Source organism: Ursus arctos, unplaced genomic scaffold (assembly GCF_023065955.2).
Source record: "Ursus arctos isolate Adak ecotype North America unplaced genomic scaffold, UrsArc2.0 scaffold_12, whole genome shotgun sequence".
NCBI lineage: Eukaryota > Metazoa > Chordata > Mammalia > Carnivora > Ursidae > Ursus > Ursus arctos.
The window spans coordinates 48,657,616-48,671,091 of NW_026622786.1; the positions used below are offsets into that span (position 1 = coordinate 48,657,616).

The 13,476-nt window shown below is 35.7% G+C and overlaps 1 protein-coding gene across 2 annotated transcripts in view; it reads right to left on the minus strand.

The window, feature by feature from the left end:
• Positions 1 to 13,476, minus strand: part of LRRC7 (leucine rich repeat containing 7) — a 508,428-nt gene that overhangs the window by 11,179 nt on the left and 483,773 nt on the right. For both annotated transcript variants that reach the window (XM_057310572.1, XM_057310571.1), the window contains one exon: positions 4,944 to 5,018. In XM_057310572.1, coding sequence (XP_057166555.1) covers positions 4,944 to 5,018 — 75 coding nt within the window. The remainder of the gene's footprint in view (positions 1 to 4,943; positions 5,019 to 13,476) is intronic.

The following is a 13,476-nucleotide window of genomic DNA, read 5'->3' on the forward strand; positions in this document are numbered from 1 at the left end:
TCTGAGGTAGCTCTGAAACTTCTTTGACTAAGGAACTCTTTTCAAAAAAAGATATTGTAAGGGACACTATTGGGAAACACTACATAGTCTAAACTGAATGACTCTGCTGTACTCTTTGAATTTTGTTTCTATGTTTTAAAGGAAGTTTCTCTCTCTTCTCGGGCAATGAAACTGTCAGCTATACTCCTTGCTTCTGGCAATGTGCCTGGATTCAAGAGGCTTTCCCCTTGGTGGTCTTGAAAGCTAGGTAAAAGATTCCAAGTATGAAATAAAGTCTTTCTTATGAATAAATGCATGAAATTTAGTGCATGGACTTTTGACATTAATTACAGCTTCTCAGAAGCATTTTGCTTTGAGGTTGTTGAAGAAATAAGCTTTAGCTAAGTAAGATAATGACTGTTAGCAGCTAAGCACACCTACTTGCCATTCAAAGAAGCGGAAAGCTTCTATTCACACAAGGAAGGCTTGATCCCGGGTCAAATACTGAGACAGCATTGTGTATCTTACGCAGTAGATACAGGCATCTGTGGCCATGTCATTTAGACGTTTGGGAAATCTAAACTTTCTTCTCGCATTCTGAGCCTTGAAAACTCTATCTTAGTACCTCCTCCCCACCTTCATCCCCATTCCAAGCCCCCTGCAGGTTTCAGTGCTCCAGCTCAGGGCAAAACCTTAAAATCCTAGGGTTTTCTTTTTTTTATGCCTGCAATCTCCCTCTCCAGTGTTCTCTCTTTGGACTGCACACACACTCATTCTGACAGGAGCCTCTCACCTCTGCTCCTGAACACTGCTGCCAGGCAGCCCACAGCTTGTCCTCCTGCTGCTCATCCTCCTTTCGCCTCTCTGTTAAGCCTGGAGTAACTCCTGCTCCATCAAGGGTAAACTCTCTTGATAAGGCTCTCTGAGCCAAACAACCTACCGGCAGTGGACTGAAATCTCATAGATTTATTCATTCAGAGTGGGTTCTTGATCTGTCTATATGAATTGTAGAATCAAGGTTTTCTAAGACTAGAAAAAAGGGGGAAGTACCTGATTTGCTTGAATTATTGTACCTTTTGATTATTCTATTTTTGTATTTTAGAGAGAGAGCCATCGACCAGGAATGTATTTTGGAAAACACTTAAAATTATGGTATGGTAGAAGAGACTATGAAATGATCTTCAATTCGGTATCATATTAGTATACCTTGTATGAGAAAACTCTGTTTTGATAACTGGTAAAACCTGGGTGTCATCAACAAGTATCTATATGCCATTTATTTTCTCTTCTCCTGTCAAAGTTAGGCTCCTGTCTGGAGAACAGGGTGGGCAGGTAAATGAAGAGGATAGGGTTTGACGACAGTGATATCACAGAATATATACTTATAAATATAATATGTAATATAATGTGTAATATCCTTACAAATGAGTGTTAGGCTATAACTGTGAACCATGTTAACTATCAAGTACAATATATTCTTTTTTTCCAGTCTATTCATCGTTTCAACAGTAACTATAATTAATAGATTTTCTATATTTTAATATATTTTGAATTTAAAATGTATAATAAATTAGATTGAATTTTTTAACTGGAAAGAACATTAGAAAAAAGAAACTATGGTGTTAAACCAATGAAATTACTACTTGAAAAATGGTCAAAATTGGCAAATTCGTATGGTTCAATCTAATAACATTTTTTTTATGATGCATGTGCTTACACCTGTTCTCTCTCACAGCGGTAAGATTTGACTTTGTGGAGGAGGGTGAAGCTGGGAGGGACCAGTTCTCCCAGCATGGCGACTGGCTCCTCCTCCACAGGGTCTTCAAGCAACATGACTCACTAAACACAGTAGGTCATTTGAATATGTTTCATTAATTATAGTGTATTTATTTTGGGAAAATGAGCAGTAAAATGACAGAAACATCATGTGAATATGTTTTAATTCAGATCACCTCTGATGCACACCTCTTTATGTAATTCCAGTAACATGTTCATGATTCCGTAACAGAGTAAGAAGAGAGTAGTGGGTAAAAAGAGTTACAGACAAAGAAAGAGAAAGCTCTTCTCTAATAAATTTGGGGCCTGGGGGAAATTTGGGAAATGCATATCTTTTTTGCTATTTAGTGTCTCTTTTGCTATTTGCTGTTGGGTTAGATCAACCCCAGTAACTGCCATCACTTAGGGGGCTCATTCATTGTTTTTGTTGTTGTTGTTTATTTCTTTGTTCCTTTTACCTTGATTTTCTAGGCTGTTACACTGTCATCAAGGCTTGTAAACAAATTTGCTCCAGTGAGGACATATTTTAATGATCTTCTAAATGAGAGGTAACTCATTTTTTCCAGTGGTCTTTAAACAAAGAGCCAATAGTGTTATAGACGAAAATATAATTTGCCCTCTTAGCGTCTGACCCTCGCAATGATTTCAGTTTAGAATTAGCCATTCTTCTCTCTTTCAGAGAGTATAATTGGCCACTTGTGCTTTTTAACTAGTATGAGTGAAACTGTAAATATAGTAATTTATTTGATTACAGACTATGTGCATTTATCTTTTGCTGAAAATGGACTTTGATTTTATTGTATTAGATACAAATGAGTTCCAGAGCAAAAATAAAATGTTACATCTTTCATAGTCATTTGTGGAGCGAAGAGCCAACCCAGGGGCAGCCCTCCTGCAGATTTGTGGCTTTTAACAGACTGGGTTTACAATTCCTTCCTATTTCTTGCATTAGGAATTGATTCCTTGGTGCACTTTGCTGTTGCTGTATACCTCTGAGGGACTAGAAAGACCCAATCCTCATGTCTCCTCATATAATCCTTCTAGAACGGACAGTCAGAAAAGACTATTCTAACCCTGCAACTAGACACTAACTGAATTCTCATTTCCCTTCTGCAGGATATCTATATTCATCTATACTGATTATCTATCTATCTATCTATCTATCTATCTATCTATCATCTATCTATCAATCATCTATCACCTGTCTATAGATATATGGATATATAACATTTTAACATACAGCATAACATATGTATATATATATGTGTGTGTGTGTGTGTGTGTGTGTGTGTGTGTGTTTATGTGTATGGATAGATAGATAGATAGATAGATAGATAGATAGATGATAGATTTTTTTTTTCTGAATCCAGAGAGAAAAGTCTTTCGTTTGCTACCTCTGTCATGCATAAAGGCCACTCCCAACCTCGTCTCAAGCTCTGGAAGGCTTCTCTAACCGCCATGGATGGCATTCAAGTAGATCAGAGATCTGAGATTAACTGGCTATGCTTTTTTTCAGACTCAGAGATTCAGAATAATTTCCTTGAAATTCAGTAGAGGAAAAAACTAGCCATTTCCTTTGCTAAACAGCAGCATTTACCAAGTGTTAGGGATTTACATTTTGAGTTTATTCTTGACCATTTTTCATGGAAATTTATACAATTACTGAACAGTTGGATTTTTAACCTGAGGGGACCTCAGATATAATACAAACCACAGTTCATTTTACATATCATAATTGTAAGTCCTATAGACATGCTATAAAATGCTTAAGATCAAAGAGCTAGTTAGGAAATAAAAAAAATATAGAACTTCCATAACAAAATGGTAAAAATAATTCAGATTATTTTATGTGTCTTTTTCGTTTCAAGATTTTAACTCTGAAGATCAACTGCTGGCTTGGTCTTCTGCCTGCATGGAATGGACTCAAATCTGTTTGGATGGTATTTCTACCGTGACATTGCCACGGGTTCGAGCAACCCAGAGTCTTCAGAGAATTATCATTTTTGAAAATTTAAGTTTTCATGATCTTGTTAGTTAGTTTAAAATATTTCTGAGAATAAAATATTATGATTATATATACATATAATATATGTATATGTATGTATGTATACACAGTTATATATATATTATGATTGTATATACATATATGTATATGTATGTATGTATATACGGTTATATATATATATATATATATATATATATATATATATATATATGGTTATATAGGGGTCTTACTTCTCTAGAACTTTTTGAAAGTGTTTGGTAAATAAAAGATAGAAGATCTCCTCAGAGCTGAGCTGTGTGGGGTCCTTGCATTGTTGTAACAGTTTGCAGAGCTAGTGTAACTAGAAGGTTCCTTTCCCACATGTCTTCTCTCAGTGTCCTTACGTCTTCAATGTGGAACCATTTCATAATTGCTTCAAATGGTTAAAGTCTGTAATGTCAGATAGTTCCACCTAGTCATATAGTGGGGAATTTCGGGGTTATAAGTCAGAATACTGAATCTTAAATAAATTGATGACTTAAGGGCCTTTCTCTGGGACATAGGAAATGATTAATAGAAGCGAATTCAGAGAGAAAAAAGAAAGCAAAATGGTTACACCAAGCATTTACTTAACTGTTTACTGGAGTGACCCTTTTCTGTTACATAGAGCTTTAAGTTAGAGAAAAAGTCCTTTCCATCAGACAGTACATTTTAATAAGTCACCTTACTATAGTTAAACTTCTGTTCAAGTATCTGAGAAGGGGGAGTAGGGAGATATAACCACGCATTTCACAGTATTCAAACAGTAATAAGCTTTCCGTTGAGAACTTAAATATGGATCAGTCCCTTCTTCCTCATCTAAAGTTTAAATAGATACCCTAATTCAGTACTCTGTTACTCTTACTTATACTTGATAGCTATGCATAGATTCTTGTACATTTCAATTCTTCTTTTATTACCAAATAACACTATTCATTTAAACAAAAATATGCAGAACATCTACCATGTGCCAAATACTGGAATAGATAGGATTATATCAGATTGAATTTGTTTCTGACTTGCTTCTCAACCCTGCCAAAAATTAAGGCAAATAAGAAGTGTGAAAAGGACTTATTGCCAATCATTTAACTCAAGTCACTCAATAACATGGTTACATATTTGTTTTAGTGTGGCATTCGAAAGTTGTGGCTTTCATTTCTCTTACCTGAAGGATCTTATCACCAGGCTGCAGCAGGTTGGATGCTGGTCCATCAGGCTGAACCCTAGTAACAAAGATACCCTATAAGTCAGAAGTAACAGAGGTTAGGATTGTATTATCAAGAACTAGGCCTCGTTAAAAAAAATTTCATTCACATAGAAAACAATGAAAACAGACTAAAAACAGTTTCCACACGTGAGCTTCAAAGATTTTGATAGCATTCTAAGCAACCACTCTTCAAGTCAAGTTTAAGAAAAGCAACATCTTTACTTGCATAACAAAAGCTGATCTTGTTTTTAAAGTGCATTTACGATTTATAAATTAATCTCATGGCATAGTCTTAATTTCTTAAATAATTTGAAATATGGTACTAAACCATCTTTTATATAATTCAGAAATTATCCCAAGTTATTCTTCATTGAAATGTCTTCTATTTGACAGGTTGTAAATTCAGTGTACACTTTAAAAACCTTATCAGAATTACATATAGATACTGGTTTATTTTAATCAGTATTACTTTGTATGTTACTGGAAATTTTAATATAAAATGTATATGAACAAATTAAACATAAGAAAATTTCAATATGCATCTTAAACATAAAGTTTCTGCCAACGTAGTTACCAAATCCTGAAACTGATTTAGTTTATAAAAAAGTCAAATTAATTTTATTGATATGTATATAAAGTAAGCATTTATTGAATGCCTACCATATGCTAGGTCTTGATTACTAGTATTATAGAGATATACAGGATATAATTTTTGGCTTCAGTGAGCTCATAATATAGTAGAAGAAAAGTCCAGAAACAAACAATTACAAAAAATTAAAAATATAATTTACATAACAATATGTATTGAATAATAAAAATGATATCTCAATACAGTTGACATTATTTCTTTTTAGTTCCTAAGAAGTATTAATAGAAGATAATATTGTAATGTCATTGCCTGTTATTTAGGAAATTATCTTATTTGTTGACTTGTAGACTTAATGACTCTCACTTAAAACCATTACCTTTATGTATGCGTGTGTGAATGGTTTAACAAGAAGGCCCTAGTTGAAATACTTCTCCGTGTGTTTTCATTTAGGACATCAGATCTTTGTGAAAGTTATTAATTTATAGCTGTTGAATAATTTTTATTGTTGATTTTAATCTGTTTTCCTTCCCATTCAAAGATGAAACTATAGACAGCGATAAAAATCCTTAGAAAACTATATAACTTTTAACCAGTAATTCAACTTCTAGAACTTATCTTAAGGACGTAACTGGACAAGTTGCAACATTCATTTACTAATATGTTCATCATAGTATTATTTGTAATAATAAAAGTTACAAACCGTACCTAAAAGTCTAATAACAGAGACTTGATTAACTAAATTACACAGTAAATTCACACAATAGTATGATATGTGATCATTAAAATAAAGTCCTAGATGGGAGTTACAAAGTACACTAGTCCTTAGTGAAGCAAGCAGGTAATAAAACACTATACCCTATTATACACTATACCTTATTATGCTATGATACTGTTTTGGCTGAAATATGTCTATATGCATATTTGTGTGGAAAATATCTGGAAGGATATATTCCTTTTTTTTTTTTAAACGTGAGAAAGGATGATGAGTTGTTTTTTTGTTGTTCTTGTTGTTTTTGTTTTTTAGATTTTATTTATTTATTTGACAGAGAAACAGCCAGAGAGAGAGGGAACACAAGCCGGGGGAGTGGGAGAGGAAGAAGCAGGCTCCCAGCGGAGGAGCCTGATGCAGGGCTCGATCCCAGAACGCCGGGATCACCCCCTGAGCCGAAGGCAGAGGCTTAACGACTGCGCCACCCAGGCGCCCCTGGAAGGATATATTCCTAAACATTAACAGTGGTTGTACTGGGTAATGAGACTTCACATGTATATATATATATATGCACACACATATATATATTTCCTTTTTGCTTTATGTCTTTTCTAATTTTTCTACAATGATTATATACTACCTATAACATTAAGAAAATAATAATAAAAGCTTTAAGAAAATTTTAGGTTAACAATGTCACTATTCAGAGTGATGATCAGCTAGTTACTATTGTCTATTCAGTTGTACAAATGGTCTGTTCAAAAGGAATAAGAAAACTGGTTGTTTGAAAAGGACAGTAAAATAAGGCACAATGTTTAATCCAGCAGACCAGGGAACGGCACTGGTTTGAAAACAAATATAATCCCTACGGCCCCTTTACACACTGGGCACATAACACTCATGCCATCAGTCCAGGAGACTGTATGTGCTTGGTCCTTCTGGTAGTCCCCCTCTTCACTATTGGAATCTCTGTACCACAGACAGAATGCCACTTTCACCCAAAATAAGCTGCTACATCTCTCGATGCTGGAGGTGAAGTTGTTGGACTATTTATCCCAGCTGTCAACGTCTGGGCTACCTAGTTAATTTTGACTGCCTTTCTTCAGCTTATTCTATGGGAACCATTTTAATGATGTTTGCATGAATCCAGACCATAGGAGCTAAATTACTGCCATCGTATCTGCAATGCTGGGAGGAACTGGTAATGCTCCACAACCTGACTGCTGAAAGAACACAAGCGTAATGTACGTGGCAGGTTTAATTTCATTCATCATAAAGCTCTGTGGGATTCAACTGCTGTTCTGAAGACTTGTTTTGTTGTTGTTTTTTAAGACTTATTTATTCTAGAGAGAGAGCGAGCGCGGCAGCAAGCATAGGGAGGGGAAGGGGGAGAGAGAGAATCTCAAGCAGACTCCCTGCTGAGTGCAGAGCCTGATGTGGGGCTGGATCCTACAACCCTGAGATCACGACCTGAGCCGAAATCAAGAGTTGGATGCTTAACTGACTAAGTCACTCAGGCACCCCATGAAGACTTGCTTTGAAGCTTACTCTTATGGCGGCCTGAGTCTTCCAAAGCATTTATTGCTGCTTTCTAAAGCTTTAATATTTCTTTTCAATCGAAACATTTCATGAAGTAAGAAACTGCTACTGCCCACTGGTGTAGTTTTACTTTTATATATATATATGCAGATATATCCTATCAGGCAGCATCCTGCCACATTAGCCGAAGCAGATAGCAATGAGTGCTATGTTTGATAAGGACCTGTGGCATTCATCATTTGTGGGGGTGGAACATTTCCCAAAAGACTGTCTGCAAAAGCCAGTGCCCTGATTTTTCACTGTATTTATGTATATACATACAGCCATATGAGAAAAATAACTCTGAACCCATTTTGTGGTGTCTGTTATGATGAATATCGATGACTTTGATACAGTTTTGGAAAAGCTCATTGTAGTAATGTGTCAGTCTCCCTTTCAACAAATTCATTTTATTCTGAGACTTCAAAGAATACTTTCGCCCTGATGACAGAATTGGTAAGGAATCAGACTATTTGTATTCTGAACATTAGAACAGTAACTTTCCATTGGTTGGTCAAAAGCCATCATGTACTAATCAAAGATCCATATCATGGCATCTGGTCAAATTTATAACTCTGCTGCAAGGGTTAAAGTATGTTCAGTTTCTTGTAACATTTAGCTGAGTGTTAAATGTGGGACAAACTACCACCTAAAACATTCAAAACAAGTGAAACAACTTACGCACCTAAGGTTATAGCAAAACCATTTTGCCCAAGGAAGGAAAATGCCTCAGTAACTCTTTTTCAACAAGCTGCTGCTGTCAACTTATCAGAAATTTAGTGGCTTAAAACATCACAAATTTATTATCCTACTGATCTGTAGGTTAAAAGTCCGAAACCGGTCTTACTGGGCTAAAACAAAGGTGTTGGCAGGTCTGCATTATTTTCTGGAAACCCTAGGGGAGACTCTTTCCTTGCTTTTTCCAGGTTCTAGTAAATGTCCACATTCCTTGGAAAAGTTCCCCTTTTCCATCTTCACAGCCAGCAATTGTATATATCTCTGACCATTTTTCTATATTCACATCTTCTTCTGACCATAGCCAGGAAAGATTTTCTATCTCTAATGACCTATGGGATTAGATTGGGCCCACCTGAATCCAGGATAATCTCCTCATCTCAAGGTCCGTAATTTAAACTCACCCACAAAGTCCCTTTTGCCATGTAATGTAACAGGGTCACAGTTCTAGGAATTAGGGTGTGGCTATCTTTGGGGGGGGGCATTTTTTTCCTGCCTTCCCCATAGTGCAAGAAGTAAGAGCATAGCTCTGGAGTTTAACCTGTGTTCACCATTCAAAAATTGGGCGTTTTAATTAACTTTTCTGTACTTAACTTTCCCTCATCAATAAAACGGGTATAGTAATAACACATACCTCACAGTTATTAGACTAAGTAAATATATACAGAAGTACTTAGAACAGTGGATGGCATTCAGTGTAGCATCAATAAATGTTATCATAATTATTGAAAATCTGAAGGTTGAGCTAAATCCAAGGTCTTTATAACCAGTAAAACCCATTTTGAGAGTTTCTGAGTTTCTAATTGTTCCATATTTATTATCTGGAAATTCTTCTTTACCCTCAATCTGGAGTATACTGAAAGGCCAACATTTGTTATCTTTCCCCTGAATGCCCAGCAGGTAAGAGGATTTGCATCTCGTATTTCGGGAAGAGGACAGGAAGCGGGGCTGGGAAGTCTCTACTATCTCATTTGTGGTTTTCTAGTGGTGGCATTTAGTGATAATGGTTCCAATTATTGTTCGCTCTCAGTAGTGGACGTGGGTCCCAATTAGAGGGCTTTTTGGTGGTTCTTAGTAACTTTCAGGGGCTACTTCCTTTGGTAGCTCCAAGTCAGGAGCATTAGCTCTTTACAGTAGTAGCTGCTAGAATCTAGTTACTAGCTTATGGCATCTGAGTGTGTTTTTCTAATGTTTGACATCTCATGACCAGAACAATGGTTTTCCCCTAGCACCACCTCTAGAGAGCATCTCACACCACACCAACAAAATATGTGCTGCAGCCTTTTCCAAAGAATACATGTTTGCTTTCCTCAGACCCCAATATCTGGGTGTGCTTGAGTCAGACACAGATCTCCTGGACCCATGCATCACAGAGGGACCCACACGTGTTTGCACCAAAGCTAAGCTAGAGAGGGCTGGCCAGGTGCTGCTAATAGGCATGACCTGTTGCCGTTTCATTTTTCTTCCCCGTTTTTTAAAAACCAGTATTTACACAAGTCATAAATGGTTTTATTTTCCTAAATAATCCAGAATTGGTTTTTTTTTAAAAACTTTTACTTTTCACAAGTAATTTTGGAAAGTAGTGAGTATGGGAGGTTTTTCATAATGTTAAGATCTGACCTTGTCTTACTGGTTACCTAGTCTATACACCACTGGACATAAACTTTAATGGACTCAGAAAGTTAGTCTACAAGGCCAACATTTAACATTCTAACTTTAGAGGAGAAAGGAACTTTATATGGCTTTTTAATGATGAAGGTGAATGACTGTGACAGTCTCAGCTATTGTAAATGTAGACTCCAAAATAGAACTTGTCTTAAGGGAACTGCAACTTCAATTTATGAAATATGCTTTTCTTTAAAATTCTGAAAAATCCTGGCTCTAGCTGATGCTAAGAAATTGGTTTCTAGGAAGGCCATATCTCAAATAAAAATTGCATACTCGTATCATTATAATTCAGAACACACTGGTTAAGTATTATAGAATATAGTATTTTATGCTTTCATATAATTATGAAAGTTCAGAAAATATTTCTGGAGGACAAACTGACTCATAAAGAACAAACACAGCTATAGATTCGATAGATTTTAATGGGTTCTTTGTTTTGCCAAAAATGTGCAAATATTTTTTTTTCATGGGTTGGGCAAGGTTAATATGAAACTATGTTGTGGCTCATGGAAACAGAATTACATATACACAACAGACTGCATTTACTTAACCCCTGTGATTAGTAGAAGACTTGACATGTCAAGGATATAAAGGTATTATCAGTAGTTCTCCTCCCTATGAATCAGAAGTGTGATCACAAAATTTATTTTAAGACTAATTGCTGAGTGTCAAATCCTAGGCTTTGAACAATTTGCTACCCTAACAACCAAGGAATCTATATGTAGCAAAAGAAGAAATTTATCCAGGCCATTAGAAACCAAAGGAGAGTGGGGAGGAAGAGAGGAAGAAAAAGGGGTGCTGGGAGTGAATGTGATGCTTCCGCGTATTAAGGAACTTTAGTCAACAAACCAATGAAATGTAAAATCCATAAGGGATGAACAGAAATAATTGTTGAGAAGCCTAGGAAATTTGAACCTCAAAAGACAGAGATATAAATATGCTACAACTGACCAAAGTCCTCTAAAATTTCTCAAAAATCGTATGCACAGATGTTTAAAGGAATACACATATACATGGTATATATATTTATTTATTAAACTCACACATTTTTAAATAATGTAAACACTAAAAAAGAATCACTTGGCTACATTTGTAAAAAAATTATTAATAATTCATTGGAGCAACAGGGAGACTAATAAAACCCATAGAAATTGACTATGTGATTGCAAATACCTTCGTGGCGATATTATGGAGATGATCCTAATGGAAGAACTATACGTTGTTTGCCCTTTAGACTTGCATCCTTCTTTCAGGTCATTCTAAAGGTTTGTTTAGTAGACAAATGACAAATTGACTACCAGAATATTTTTTATAGTTTCATGCTGATCATCATGCACTGTTCTTTTGGGGGGAAATTTGAATGTAAGGGTTAAAATTTTGCTTGGCTTGGGTTACTTTATATTTTTCCTTTTATTAATTGCTCCAGTATTCCAATTATTAATAAACAATGAAACATACATCTCTGGGATGTCAGTCCATTGTGACTGAAAGTACCTTTGCTTCCTGTTCATTTCTTAGTGAAATTCTTGAGCTGAAAAAAGAGTTTTCTTTCATTTGATTTTCATATTTTCTCTTGAAGGTAAATGATCACGCTCCTTCACGTGTTGTCTTTTCAGATTTTTGCCTCTTTGGAAAAAATTAAAAAATATTTTTCTTTTGTCTTATTTCATGAATTCTTTAAAGCCTATATTTAATACGCCGCCTCAAGGGGTAGTGAATATTTGGATTACTGAGCTTCATGCCGCTTACTGATTCTGTCAGAGCCCCTCGTGGATTTTCTTTTCAGCTTCATAGATAGCATAAAATAGTAGAAACAATTAGAAACAGGAGTGGGGGACTGTAGGTGGCTGTGGATTCTTCTTTGTAGCAATTCCTAAAATAGTATTGGTAATCAGCTTTCTGATTATCATCACTGCAGGCTTCCTCAAAGCCTTTTCAATGGTAAAATCTTTGACACTATTTCAAAATAATGAACTGCAAAGTGAAGAATTTAGTGAAAACTTTTTTTGTCACTCATGCTAAAATAAGGTTTTTGAAGTGAAAAATTATTTTGTGGGAAGCTAGATTCAGTCAAACTATGATTCCTTTAGACTTAAGTTTTGGTTTTATTTAATGGCTAACACATCATTGTATAGTTAGACCAGGCAAGCAGTATTGCTCAGAGGCGGCAGTGAACTCAGGAGGTCCAAAAGGCCAGTGATAAGTGCCCAGGAGGCACACAGTTGTAAATTCCTGATAACACTGACCCGTGAAGTGGCTCTTAGGCCAAGGCAGTGCATTGGCAGTATAGCGTGGAATGACAAAGAAGTGTCTTTTTTTTTTTTTTTCACTTTTTAGTCTCTATATTCCTATATTATTTGAAATTTTACAGCGACAGTGTTTTCATTTATTATCTGCATAAATTTTAATAGGTGTAGGTTAAAGAAAAAGGATTTTGCAGTTGTACACATTTGGGACTAAGAATGTGTTACAGTTTTACAGGATGATGACTAATGTCACCCAGAGTAAAAGCACTGAGACTGCCCCATGGCTGATGAATGGAAGGGAAGCCGTTCACACTCAGGCAGAAGGTTCCTAAGGAAAAGTGGTTCTTGATTCTCTGTCTCTTTGATCACTATCATTTTACAGTTCAGAGACGGAATCCTTCAGAAGACCGAAGCCACCCCAGCTGGTGTGTCATACAGAACCGAACATATTGCGGAGTCTTTCTCGGAATAAATGAATAAGCAAATCTTCACAAGTCCAGGTATCCCACTAAATTTGTTACTCAGAGTCAAGGCAGAAACATTTTTTTTCAAGGACGAAATAGACGAACATATGACTTTTTTCATTCAAAGAGACTGAAGCATACTTCAGTAAACAAGGAGGCAAACAAAAAAATATGATTTTTCTTTAATCACTTTAATGTTTAGTCCAACACTAAAAGAGGTTGCTTTCTATCTCCTATTAATAAATGTCCTCGGGGGTTAAATGATAGTACCTTATTACGGGAATGTCATTTATATATGGTGATGGGGTTTGATCAACTAGGTTACAAATATAGGAAGTAGTTTTCTACTCCATTATACTTAAGACAGTGGAATTAGTTACTAAGAGCATGTATAGCTGTAGTAATTATATTGTAAAGGTGACAGGCAATTAAACAAATGCATATTTTCCATTTTGTGCTTCATATAATAATCCTTAACTGTTATTATCTACTCACTGCTTAA